The following is a 14056-nucleotide window of genomic DNA, read 5'->3' as shown; positions in this document are numbered from 1 at the left end:
CCACGCATTAGACTTGGGTCAGGTACACGGGGTAGGCGTATTTAGAAACACCAGTTGAGTACGTTTAGTCAAATGTATATGTGTATGTAAATATATTTTAATCATTTTAAACATCATATGGCTCAGAAACCATATCAATGTTTTTACAGTATTATTTTATACTATTGCTTTTAATGTATGCACTTTACTTAACTATAAGTATTGCAATAATATCGATCCATTTCTCATGTATGAGAAAAGAGACTGATCAATAAATAACATCTTTTATTGAACACGCCCGTCTCTTCCTTTTCTCTACATTCTGATGAGACTAAGAATGCACGTACTGACTGAGTAAAATAATTGCCTTGTGCTCACACGACTCTCGAGATTGACTCTTGATTAGGGGAGAGCAAAGTTGTCATGTTCTATGGTTGTCAGAAACTAAATCCCTTCTTGTCTAATCAGGGGAGTTAATTCCTTCCTTGAACATTCGAGAAAGTTTCTAGCGAACTCTGAGCTTAGCTGGCAAACCCAAAAATTAAGTCTAGTATCGACAGTAGTAGACCTAGTTAACGTCTGGCCTAGGCCTTTACTGCTGTAGGAACTATTCCAATGCGCAGAGCCTATTGGGAAAATAGGAGCTACACTACAGAAGGGACACCATCACTAGTACCCCAACAAGAGGGTCTGTAGAATATCCCCCACCCCAGGACCGCCAATGACGTTTACAGCACTAAGGGGGAGGCAGCTAGTCCTGGTCACCGAAGAATGAGCTGGGCTGCTGGTGAATGGCTACAGATTGATTCCAGAGTGTGGTCCCAGCCCAGGCCTTCACAGCCTACACTGAAGACCACCGAGTCCCACAGACCGCTCTTGCACGCGGGCGAATTCTATGTTCTTACCCACGGCCAGGTAAGCATAAGTCTCCATGACAGCAGACTTGAACAATCCAGGTGCCACCAAGTCTAGCTGGTTGAATCAAACAGACAATGACAACAATACTTGTCTAAACCACTGGTAAGGCCCGCTTAGCATTCCAATACATCAGTGTTTCCCAAACTGTGGTCCGCGGACCCCCAGGGGTCCCTGACACATTTCCAGGGGGTCCGCAGGCAGCAGTTTTAAAAGCACTGCAAAGTATCATGTTTAATTAGCAGTTTTCAAAGAACAATAAAAGTGTCAAGAAGATAACTGCAGTGATTAATGTATCTGCTGGAGAGAGATGAGAGGTCTGTCCAGTGGCAGCTTTGACTTATGTAATGTAGCAGGTGCAACACTGCAGAAGACGGATGTGCCCGGTCCTAAGAAAGCACTAGAGACAGACTTCATTTCTTAGTGCCACTAGGGCTTCTGTGGTAAACAACATGAAGTTTATTTCAACCAGAAATGTTTTTTTTAGGGCGTTGTCTTGAAATTGTGCTTCTGATCAGATGTTTTATTTTTGGATCAACGTCTCCCCCTTATTAGCCCTGCTCCTGGTGCCAAGGAGAGAGGATGTGGGGTAAGGGCCAGAGATGCCAACATAAGAGCTGGGGAAAAGGTTCGAGCCTCCGCGTTGGCTGAACATCCTGTGATTCTGGGCAAATCACTTAACCTCCCAGTGCCTACCAAAAATGAATGTGTCATTGTGTAACATTGGAGGAAGATGCCGGCCGGCCTCTGAACATCGAATAATACAGAAGAGACTCTCGGGAAACGCTGTACTGCAGAAAATGAGGCGGGATGTGTTGTCCTGTCCGTTTCTGAAAAACGACGAGGAAATCTCAGTCTAACGACACCTGTGGGAAGCGTATGATCCCCTCAGTCACGTTTTATAAGGAAAATATCTAGAGTACACATTGCTGCGGATTCAGGTCGTCTGTCCCCGTGCCGTGGAGAATTATTGACCACGTTTATTGAGTTGTTCTGTACCCCCTTTTTCTTGCTCCTCCCTGCATACATGCCCTGACGAAGGTGCCGCCGCAGAAAGGGCAGGGCACCGAAACGCGCGTCGGCGTTGTTGACCACCTGTTCTATTAATAATCTCTTTAGAACTACCTCAGAGTATTTTTTGTGCGATGGGTGTTGAGGCTCGTGTATTATGTGCACTGAATGAGTGGTTTGAATGTTTGCTATGGTTGTGAAGTTGGATGAATGATGAGAGGGTGCTTTAGGGGGTATATATGCTGAATTGTTTACTTTTGATTTCATGAATGAATTGTATATATATGCTGAGCAAGATGTTTTTATATGTGTTTGATACCAGCTACATATGTTAAAAAATGAAAATAAAATTATATATTTATATTCAAACTGTGGTGAGAATCTAAATGTGTTAACCGTGGTCCAGTGAGCTCAAAACTGTGCACTTTTTGATAAAGTTGGGGACTCTAGACGAGCCCACAAATTGAAATATATAGGGCAGACTTTCCTCTCCAGTGTGGTCCTTATTTCCTCCCCTGCAAATCTGCCCTACATCCTCTTCAGGGGGCCCCTATTTGTTTTGGCAACTTCACTCCCTCCTCTTACTGCCCCCTCCAAGCGATGTAGTGTTTATTAGCCCTGGGGCACCACTTGGTAAACACGTGTCTTGGGTTCAAATTGCAGCTGTTTTGTACACAAATCCCTGACCCCAGCAGAGCGCAAGAACAGGATGTACCCAGGGAGGAAAATCCTGTGACTTTTCCCAGACTTGTCGCAATACTGTTCTGTGCTTTTGCTATAACTTTAAAAGTAAAATCCCTGGTGACAGGATGGGGCGGCATTTTTCAATTCTCGGCTAGGGCGGCAAAACACCTAGAAATGGCCCTGGCCAGAGGGTTAATATGACTACTGCAAAAAATGTGTACCATGGATTTTAAAACTAAGTATTTTATATGCATAGGTCCGTGGATTGCTGCTATGTCAGAGAGATTCTTTTGTTACTGTGCTGTTCATAGGTGACAATCGTAATCTAGCACAGTGACGTATAAACTGTCATCAAACAGCTGCTTGCAAACGGCAAGGTAAAAGTTAGTGACTTATGCTTTTTCCCAGTCTTTCATTATCCTGATGCTGCTAAAAAGGTTTATTTGGGTTGAAATACATTTTTATAGTTAAAGGCAATGCTAACCACTGTGTTATGTTCTGAATCCTGAGTTTGTGCTTCACCAGACCAAGCACTATTTAAAAATGCCTACCAGTATGGATGGCCTGTGAACCCTACACCTTGTAGTGCCCTTTGCCTTATGTAACATTTTCTATACACTGATGTACACGTATGATTCACTGTCTCAATATGTGTGTGATGTAAAGTGCTCTGACATCCTACAATGGTATGAGAGATGCTGTAAGACAAATGAAATACATGTGACAGAGGGCCTGTGGAGAGATGAGAGGCACTGTTGGAGGGTGATAGTGAGGGAATCATTGAAGAACCCTCAGAAAGATTGTCGTATTCTGGTGCATATCCAGGTCTTCATTTACTATTCTTTAAAAAGCTTATACAATTAAATATATATTGATAAATGTGTTGTAGACTGCACCATTGTTTCCTAAATATTTTTGGGGGAGTACCTCCCAAAGCCTCCTGTGTAGTGGTCAGGCTCACTCCCTGCACTTGGTGTGCACCGTATGGGGACTGGACTGAAATCATTTGCCAGGGCTGCTTTGGGTTTCCAGTCTGGCCCTGGCAGGAGCAGGAGCCTCGTACTGCAAAATAAAACCAACCATTGAAAAGTTAGTCACGGAGATGCTGCACCAACCTTCCCATTAACTTTTTCGTTTTCTTGCAAATTCTTTCAATATAAAATACAGCATAAGTGGCAGAGAGTGTCGCTAGCCTCCGTGGCTTAACAGCACACTCCGCCACTTTAGAAACGCAGGGCTGCACCATATTTTCAAGAATATGGTGCAGTCCTGCGTTTCTCCTGCGCTTGCGCTACACTTAACATTAGAAGATTGTTTATGTACAGGAAGGTCCCCCTTCCTGCACATAAACAATCTTGAAATGTCGTTTTGTCACTTCTATGTGTGCTGCTTAATGCAGTACACATGGAAGTTACAAAATGTCATTTTTTTTAAAGATTGTTGATGTGCAGGAAGAGTCACCTTCCTGAACATAAACAAACCAAGGCGTTTTGTAAAAATGAGGAGAAATAAAGCATTTCTCCTCATTTTGCCAAGTTAAGACCAGGTGTTCCCTGGTCTTAATTTTGGTGCATCCTCTTATTTATGCTGCCCTTGTAAATAGGGGACAGCGTCAAAATCGATGGGTGTTGCAGAGAAAACGCCCACCGCAACACCCACTGCTCACCCCTTTCATGCTAAGCATTGGGTGAAAGGGGGGTCTTATTTACAAGGCACCGTTAAGCCATGTTAAGTGGCTTAACGCTGCCTTGTAAATAAGGCGAGGCCCCTATCACCATGGGACTGTCGCAAAAAGTGATGTTCCCATGGTGATATAAATATGCCCCTAAAATCATTAGTAATTCGAGTATTTGTTTTGTGTGCACACATGTGTTAATTGTTTTTCAAATTACTGTTTTAAACTTTGAAATTTAAATCCTACAAATTGCTTGGGGGTCCCCAGCTTCCAGTGGTGACTCAGTGGGGGTCCTCAGGAGTTAAAAGTTTGGGAACCACTGCAATACATCATTTTTCAGCCTCTGGCACTCTAGATGTTGGGCTGGTATGTGACCAAGAGCGACTACCAGGTGATACCTGGGTGCACCCTGGCTTCCAAGCATTTTATGCAGATCTGCTGTAAAAATGTTGGCCTAACATGTTCTCTATCTTGGTTTGAATCTCAAAAACTGTCCATGATGCTTTGGGACTGCGGAATACAAAAAAAAATGACGGGCGAGATGCTTGAATTGATCTCTGCCACCGATAGCTACTCAGGCCGCATCCCAGGGCATTGCTTTTTTTCTCCGACCATGCCACCTCGGACAGGAACCAGTTGTAAGCAAAGCAACCGTAGGCTTTCTCTAATATAAGTAATCTCGCCGAACTGCCACGCCAGGTCACCTCTGAACCAGAAAACAAGCAACCTCAGGCCGGTGTCAGCCTGTCAGGAGGGTGCAGCTTGGCTCCAGTGGCACAGTCAGCACAGGACCCACACCTGGGCACACTCGTAGCATTTAGTGCCGCGCACTGAGGTATTCGAAAAAATGTGGGTGGGACTAATCTTAACCACTGGTAATTACTCATGGCAATATTCTAGTCCATCGTTTTTGGGGATTCTCTTCTTGGGATATGTAAATATGTACATTAAAGGTCTGGAAAACAAACATGTCTCTGCTGTGCATCATGGGAAGAACTCATCGTAATGGTGGCAGTGCCTATGAAACTGCTCACTCTGGGACTTTAAATGGCTGATTTCCACACAGTAACTGGTATTGTTCTGAAGCAAGGATGCAAACTATATTTGTAAGACCAGACACCATTTCCCAACCAGGAAGCAAAAGGGTGGCTGAGGATTGCATGCCTAGTTCTAAGAAAGGGGATTCTGCCACGACATGAAGTTTAGAGAAAGTCATTGCTTTATGACCTTGAAGTAAAAGATTCAGTGCTGCAGCCCCTCCCCCCCCCTTCACGCCCCGTTAGAATTGGGGGTCTCTGGTTGGCGCAAGTATTCACTTGTGACAAGCAGGGACCCTCTCCTCTAAGTCAGGGTGAAGGATGACCCCTTAGAATGACCCTTGCTCACCCTCTAGGTGCGTGGCATGAGCAGCCAAGGCTATTCTCCAGGCGTTGTTAGTTAAGCATTTGCAGCAACACACACAGTAAAAATACCAATCCCCCCACAAATGGACACCAGGCTGTTGATATATAAAAATATGTTTCTTTATGTAAAAATATATATGAATGCAGATAAGACTTATCACAAGACCAATAACGTGTTTCTAAGCCACGGGTTGTAAATAGGCAAGAGTTCTCTTTGTATTGCAAGCTGTTCCTTTACTTTGGTTTCTAGTTCAGTTTCCTTTTTAGTTCAGTTCAAAAACTGTTCCTTGACAGGCTAGGTAAGTTTCCTGCCCCTCTCGGGCCTCAGGAACTTGGTTCTGCGCTTCGTAGCGCTTCGACGAGCTCTGGACGGGAGAACTCGGCACACCCTGTCAAGGCTCACGCATCGGGTGTGAGCACCCGTACGCGGCGTACACTTCGGCAGGGGAGGAGGCGTACCACTATAAGCCTCGGGTGCGAGGCGCACAGATCTCTCTTCAGCACTGACGCGCTCCGTCCACTACCTCACATGCGGGGCGTATAGGCAGTCAGGGAGATCTCCGATGCGCACAGCTGATCTAACGCTACGGCCAAGTGAAGCGTTCAGAGCTCAACGCGCACAGTCTACTCACTGTCACACGGAGCGGAAAGGGGAAATAACACGTTGCGGGCCCCTAGCCCGGTGTACGGTCCTCAGGAATGCTTAGTTTCTTTCGGGGTTGGGCCCGTCAGTGCCTTGGGGTCTCTTCACGAGGCGGAGGATCTCCGGGAGGCAGGGCGCAGCACGGGAGCCCTCAGTACAGACGGTACCGAGGGGGGGGGTCCCTTTACAATGCGGCGCGGCCTCCCCTGGGGTGACAGAGCAAAGCGGGGCGGCCGGGTGCAATGGTATGCATGGGCGCCCGTCCAGGCTGCAGGCTGCTCGCGTCTCTGGGATTCCGGCGGGAGGGGCTGAAGACGCACTCAGGCACTCCAATAAGCAGGCGGGGGGAGAGGAGCGGCCGGCCTTAGCCCGGGGGCAGAGAGCGACTCCGAACGGAGCGAGGCTCTCAAGGGCAAGAGGGCAGGCTGGCTCCCGGGTACCACGGCCCTAGGAGGGGGCGAGAGGGGGCAGACTTCCCCTCCGGCGGGAGGAAATACTCGGCCTCAGATAGCAGACGAGCCAAAGCACAGGAGAACCCACTGGTCCTGGGGTTCAGTTCAGGGGGCAAGCTCAATCAAGCCCTTGGAGAATGTTTCAAAGCACAAGTCAGCAAAGTCTTTTCATCAAGTCTTTTCCTTTCCTTCCTCAGCAAGGCAAGCAGCAGGCCAGTCCTTCCAGCGTCTTCTTCTCCTTCTAGTTGGGCAGAGGTTCTTTGTGGGAAACAGGATGCTGATTTACAAGGAGCAGGGCTCCTACTTTTATACAGCATTTTCTTTGTTCTCACAGGCCAGGGGGGCCTTTGCATAACTCCTTTCAGTCTCTGAGTACTTGGGTGTACTCTGGTTTCTGCTTTCAGTGTGAGGGGCAGGCACATCAGACGCTCCACAGGAGGTTGAGCCAGCATTGTGTGGACAGGGGCAGCCAGGAGTACCTTGATGACAGTGCCTTGCCCTTCCTGGGCCAGGTGCTGGCTGAGTCATCAGTCGCTCCCCAGGGGGCGGAGCCAGCATTGTGGTGGCAGAGCACAGCCCTATTCAGAGTCCAGGGGCACTCCCACCTCCCACTAAGGTGTAATCCTTGCATTCACCACCTATCATCCCCCAGCCCTGTCACTCACATAACCCAGACAGTCAGATACACATCCAAGCAGAGGCGGGCTGATATGGTTAGGCAAGCAAATGCTAACTTTCTAAAAGTAGCATTTGCAAACACAGGATATTAAAAAAAACTTTACTAAAAGAAGTATTTTATTATTCTGAGTTCATGCATAATAAACTTTATTTTCTACCATGTTCCCTAAGCCTGCTGGGATTATAGAGTGTAATAATTCCAGCAGCCCATCTTGGCCTAAGAGAACAGGTAGCCTTGCAATAGTGAAAAACGAATTTGGCTGTAATTCACTATTAGGACATGCCACACACATCAGAGCATGTCCTACCTTACACTTACAATGCACCCTGCCCTTGGGCCTACCATAGGGGTGACTAATATGAAGTTAAGGGAAGGTTTAGGGGCTGGCAAGTGTGTGCACTTGCCCAGCCAGCATGACAGTACCAGACTGCACGCAGGTTCTGCAATGGCAGACCCTAGACACATTTTCCAAGGCTGCTTCTGGGGGTGGCGCAACCAGCGCTGCAGGCCCACTAGCAGTATTGGCATTTACAAGCCCTGGCACTCCTGGTGCACTTTACTGTGGACTGACAGTAAATCCAATGAACCAATCATGGAAATCAATCACAGTTACATTTTACATTGGGAGAGCATATGCACTTTAGCACTGGTCAGCAGTGGTAAAGTGCCCAGAGTCATTAAACCAACAAAAACAGGTCAGAGAGAGTATTGGAGGAAGGCAAAAAGTTCAGGGATGACCCTGCCAAGAGGACCAAGTCCAACACCCCCAAATACCCAAGAAGAGCGGCGCCCACAACCTCTTTCGTTATCAACTCTTGCTGAGAAAGTCAGTGTCATCAAGCCTACTAAACGGATCATCACAGCCATATGTTGTGAGGCAGACTTTAAAATATTTAATGTGCTCTCATTTAAACATTTTCCTAGGTTTATCCATCGCCCTTCATCTGTCTGGACGTGTGTTTCTGGGCAGGAAAGCTATTGCAGACCAGCAAAAATCCTTCTTAATAGTCACTTTCCCACCTTCAACTTTAAATGTGCATTTTTGGTTTAAGTTAAAAATCAAAGATAACACTGTGGCCTCTCCTCAACTAACATATGAAGTCACACACTGGTGCTATCGTTATTCAATGTCCTGTGGCTTCCATGCAATGCAGTAACATACACTCATATTGCATGGGTGTGGTCAGTTGAACATAATACTACATACTCAATGGAGTTAACATGCACATTTCAATTATATACGTCGCATAGAAATGAAAAGAAGTTGTTTAACATAGAAGATCTTCATGCACATCATAAATGTGCAATGAATTCTCTTTGCAGGTTTACACCCTTCATTTAATGAGACAGTGGCCATATATATCTGCGAGTAGATTCCCTAATGTATCACAGCTGGCAGGCGCCACAGGGGGACATACACCATCTACAAAGGCAGTGTAGAACTTAAGAGCAGGTGAACCGAGCTTACCTTCCCAAAGCTGCAGGCTCTGAGGGGCCACTGAGGGCCAGATCACCAGGCCATTGGCCTCAAAGAAAGGATTTGTAAACTTCCTGGTTTCTTTGGGCTGACTGACCCAGGACCAAAGGGACAGTGTCTTCTGTTTCAGCTTGTGTTTATACCTACAAGAGACACATGAAAGCGAAATATAGTAATACAATACATGGCTCAATACTAAGATTATTCACTTTAGTATCATATATTTACAGCATCCTACCAATAGCACAGTTTATGAATTACTAACACCTTCTGCAAAGCTCTCTAAAGTGCAATGCTTGCTTCACACCTTTTAGTTCTCAAAGTGAAAAGCATGCTGTTAGGAGCGAAGGCTGAGCCAGTGATGGATGGTGGGTGCTGGTAATGTAACTGCATCACTTGAAAGTAGTAGAAAGATGTTTACGTGTAATATTGGCTCTCCGTCATAGGAATCTTTGCTGAATTCATGAAGATAAGACATGAACGTTGACTATTTCTGACTGCGAGATAAAACTCTCTTCTAGAGCAAACCGTATTTAACTACCCAACACTATGCTCCTATGAAGGCATTTTCTTTAATCTATACTACTCTTGAAAACATTACAACAGCTTACGCAAGTATGAGAAACTTAAAAATGCAAGTTTTCCAACTACCCCTTACACCTGTTTTAAAAACACAGGAGAAATGAAATAATAATGCGTGCATAGGCATAACTAGTCAACAGCTAAAGCATAGAGAACTAGTATTTGCAATGTAATAGGTCTCGCATTTGCGAGAGTTTGAGCTACCGGCATTGTAAATGAGAATGCCTTTTATTTATGGGTTTACAAAACCTGCAATCGGTGCGTAAACACTGCTTGCAGGTTTTGTAAACACAAAGAAAAGGCATTGTCATTTACAGTTGACTTTTTTCTATTTCTTTACTTTTGAAGCAATCGTGGCACCCCGCTTTAGCTTAAAATGTTGAAAGCTAAAGCTGGGGGGTTGCGATTGCTTCAAAAGTAAACAAATAGAAAAAATGGCGGCCCAGCGCTTTTTTTGCTATTTACTTTTGTTACAATGTCGGCACCCATGTTTTAGCTTTGAACACCTTAAGCTAAAGTGTGGATGTCGCTATTGCTTCAAAAGTAAATAGAAAAAAACGCTAATTTGTGTTCTATTTGTTTTTTATTAAAGGTATCGCGGCACCCTCGCTTTAGCTTATGATGTTTAAAGGTAAAGCGCGGGTGCTGCAGTGTAAAAAAAAACCCCAGAAATAAACAGAAAATGAAAGGCATGCGGCTGCGTTCGGCCAGCTTTTAACAAAAGAAAAGCACAGCCGCCATTATTGTTGCCGAGACGTGCCGTGCTGCATAAATGAAGAAAAAAAATTGCGCTGAGGGAGATTGTGTCCTTCCTGCAACAGCAGGTGTGAGAAAGCGATTTAAGAAAATAGTGCTCAGAGGCTGTAATTAAAGCCTATCGAGTAACATGTAGGAGGGAGTGTCCTAATGGGAGGTTACAAGAAGCCTAATGACCAATGAAAAGCCACTATTTACAAAGGATAGATACAGGAGCCAATTAAAAAGATGGGCAATTTTTGAAAGTTGTGACTTTATATTTAACACCAGCCCCTTTTGTACCACTTTGTTCGCCATAAGTTGGCAGGGTATGCTCAGACGTGAGTCCCTTGCTCACTTTGCCACTGGATTCAAGCAAGCCGGGCTGAAGACGGCTGAAATGCCAGAAACCGGTCCTCGGATGCTGGTTTCCGGTCCAGGGAAGGAATGGCTTGGCAGTTCGGGCTGGACTGTTCCCATGAGACACAGGGTCAGACTGATTTGCATATGGCCATGTCTGAACTGGGGTGGCAGAGTGGGCTAAAGAACGGTGATGGATTAAACCCAGATCTGTTGACTGGGTGTGAGTGTTTGATTGGTTCAGATGCTCCGTCCATCACCACCCCCTTTTGTACCACTTTGTTCGCCATAAGTTGGCAGGGTATGCTCAGACCTGTGTAAGTGTTAGAGGGATGTGTTGAAGGCCGGCTTAGAATGTTGAGTTTTGACTTGCACACAGCAGAATTAAGACATGTAGAATTACTCTTCATCTGTGGCGTACTTACTGGCAGGTTCCTAGGCTGGCAGGAAACTACACACCCTACATAGTGCAGCTTACCACCCATGTAGGCAAGTGATTCACTGCTTAACATAGGCGTTGTAAGCGCTATATAAATGTTACAATACTCGCATTGACTGCTCAAGGGTCCTATTTCTTAATCCTTTTTTATTCAAATTCCTGCACAAGCACAGAGTCAAACCACGATAAGAGCCCAACTTGGTCTCATGCACAGGCTCAAAACTTGATGAATACAGTCCCCCTGACAAGACACACTCTTCCATTCATAGCGCTCCCACAAAATAACATATTACACATTTGCATACACACTTTGATGCCTTGTCGGGGACATGAAGCACTACACAAATGCAACTGCAATATCATTTTAATGTGATTCTAGCAGCGATGAGATTGTGATGAGATATATCAGGGGGTGACTGATGCGAGAGGGTGATGGGCAGTGGTGAGGTTGTGACGAGTGACGTGTGTTTGGTAGCGTTGATGAGAACATGATGGGCAGCAATGATGAGTGTGACTGGCAGTGATGGAGAAGTTGACGAGTCACCTAAGACTGTGATGGATAGCAACTGTGGGACTCTGGTGAGTGATGTGACAGGGTGCTGGGGAGAGTGTGACAGTATTGATGGCGAGACTGTGGGGACTGATGTGAGAGTAAGATTGTTACTGATGGTGACAGTGAAACTATTGTGAGTTTGATGGGCAGCGATGGTAGATGTGGGAGAGCCACTGAAAGCTCAAGAAAGGCTTGAGCCTAAAGTCTGGCTCAGCTCAAGGTCCTGTTGGAACCTCAGGCCCATATCGAGCCAAGCTTTCTCGGCTTCTTCCTGCCACCCTACCTCTACCCAGGAGGTGACGTTCCAGCTACAGCTGCTGACTTTGGAACTGGGGGATCAGGTTTGAGTCTTGGGGTCCAGCTTAACATCCTGTGATTCTTTATTTATTTATTTATTTGCATGTTTGTATGGCGCTGTGAATCGACTCCCAAGGGAGTATCTCCGCGCCTTTGGCAGCAACTAAAGAACAGAAAACTAGTCATGATTTAGTAAATAGCCCTAAGACCAACTAATAATTAAAGAGGAAGGTTTTAAGTTTTTTCCTAAAAGGGAAATGTTCCCTGCATACTCTAATTTCCTTCGGGAGTTGGTTCCACAACTTGGGGCCAGCCACTGATAAGGCCCTTCCCCCCTTTCTTGCCTTCAAGGCCCTGGGAACACATAGCAATTCCTGATCTCCCGATCTCAGAGATCTAGATGGAACATAAGGGATGAATTTTTCAGTAAGGTAACCAGGACCCTTTCCAATGAGGCATTTGTGGATGACACAGCAGATTTTAAACATCACCCTCTGCTTTACTGGAAGCCAGTGGAGTTTGGCCAGCAACGGTTTTGAGGGAGTACGAGGCGGGACATTTAGAACCAGTCGTGCAGCAGTGTTTTGCACAACCTGCAATCTGGCAAAGACACTCTCATTGGCAGCTAACATCAACCCGTTGCAATAGTCCAGCCTGCTTAACACTAGTGACTGGACCAACGTTCTCCTGGTGGTATCCGGTAACAGAGGGAATACTCTCCTGAGAAGCCCAATAACACGGAAACATGAGCCCACCACTTGATTAGTTTGTTGTGTTAGGGTAAGCTCATGGTCCAGTTTCACTCCCAGGTCTTTTACCACCATTTTGGGCTCATGGACGGGGCCAAGATCTTGAGGCCACCAGTCCGGAGTCCATAAGCGTTTGGCCTCTCCAAAGAGCATAACCTCGGTCTTGGAGACGTTGCACTGCAGGAAGTTAGCTGCCATCCACCGTGCCACCTCCTTCATCCCCCGGGCGAAGGAGTCACGCACCTCAGGAGTCATGATTTTAAAAGGGAAGAGGAGTTGGGTATCATCCGCGTATGATACTGGAATGAACCCGTGGGATCTCATGATGTTAGCTAGGGGTGCCACATAGATATTAAATAAAGTAGGGCTCAAACAAGAGCCCTGTGGCACCCCCTTCGAGATCGCCACCACCTCTGATTGGTATGGTCCCAAGATGACTCTCTGGGTGCGTTTGATGAAAAAGCTCCTTAGCCAGGCCAGAGCCTTGCCTTCCAGACCGATGTTAACTAGTCTGGAGGTCATGATGTCGTGTGACACAGTGTCAAACGCCGCTGACAAATCTAAAAGTACCAGGACAACGGAATAGCCCTTGTCCTGTAACATCTGAAGATTGTCAGCGACTGACAGCAAGGCAGTCTCAGTACTGTGCCTGGGCCTGAAACCCGACTGGGAGGGGTCGAGTCCACCCGCGCGTTCAATGAATTTAGACAAATGCTGATTCACATATCTCTCAGCAAGCTTCCCTATAAAAGGGAGAAGAGAGATCGGTCTCAGATTTGTCAAGTCAGACCAGGGGATCGAATTGTTTTTTCGCAGAGGTCTCACAAGAGCCTGTTTCCAGTCTAAAGGGACTTCCCCAGTGAACAAGGACAGATTGACTACATGCCGCATTCCAACCCCCAGATCATCCAGCAGAAGTGGCATAATACGCGCCGGGATGATGTCTGTGGGGCACCCACTCTTTGTTTGCGTGACAAGAACAGTCAATTCTTCAATGGAGATGGGTGGGAAGACGGTAAGCTTCTTAGCCTCATTATCTGCCGTCATAATATGTGGCTGGATTCGACAGTCAGTTGTTACTGGATTGTTAGAGATGGAGTTAGACGTTAGTATCTTAGTATAGATAGCTTCGATTTTCCTAACAAAAAACTGTGAAATATTATCACAGAGTTCTTGGGTTTCGATCCCCTCCGTATCACAGGCAGTGGGCTTAGTGAACGTCTGTAGAATTTGATACAGGGTTTTTACGTTGGTACCAGCAGCTGATAATTGAGCTGCTATATGTTGTTTCCTAGCAGCTCGGATTGCTTTATGGTAACTTTTGAACGACCTCCTAAAGTCCTCCTTATCATCTGCCTTTCGTGTGACTCTCCATTTTTTCTCTAACTTTCTCATGGTCGTTTTTAATTGTCTGAGATCCCCA

General features: G+C 46.0%; 1 protein-coding gene across 1 annotated transcript in view; it reads right to left on the bottom strand.

Moving 5' to 3' along the window:
* The window catches only part of MTMR9 (myotubularin related protein 9), a 288947-nt gene that overhangs the window by 24684 nt on the left and 250207 nt on the right, over positions 1-14056 (bottom strand). The window contains exon 9 of the mRNA XM_078647565.1: positions 8910-9061. Within this exon, the coding sequence (XP_078503691.1) occupies positions 8910-9061 (152 nt within the window). The remainder of the gene's footprint in view (positions 1-8909; positions 9062-14056) is intronic.

Source organism: Lissotriton helveticus, chromosome 6 (assembly GCF_964261635.1).
Source record: "Lissotriton helveticus chromosome 6, aLisHel1.1, whole genome shotgun sequence".
NCBI lineage: Eukaryota > Metazoa > Chordata > Amphibia > Caudata > Salamandridae > Lissotriton > Lissotriton helveticus.
This window is presented reverse-complemented; position numbering and strand designations above follow the sequence as displayed.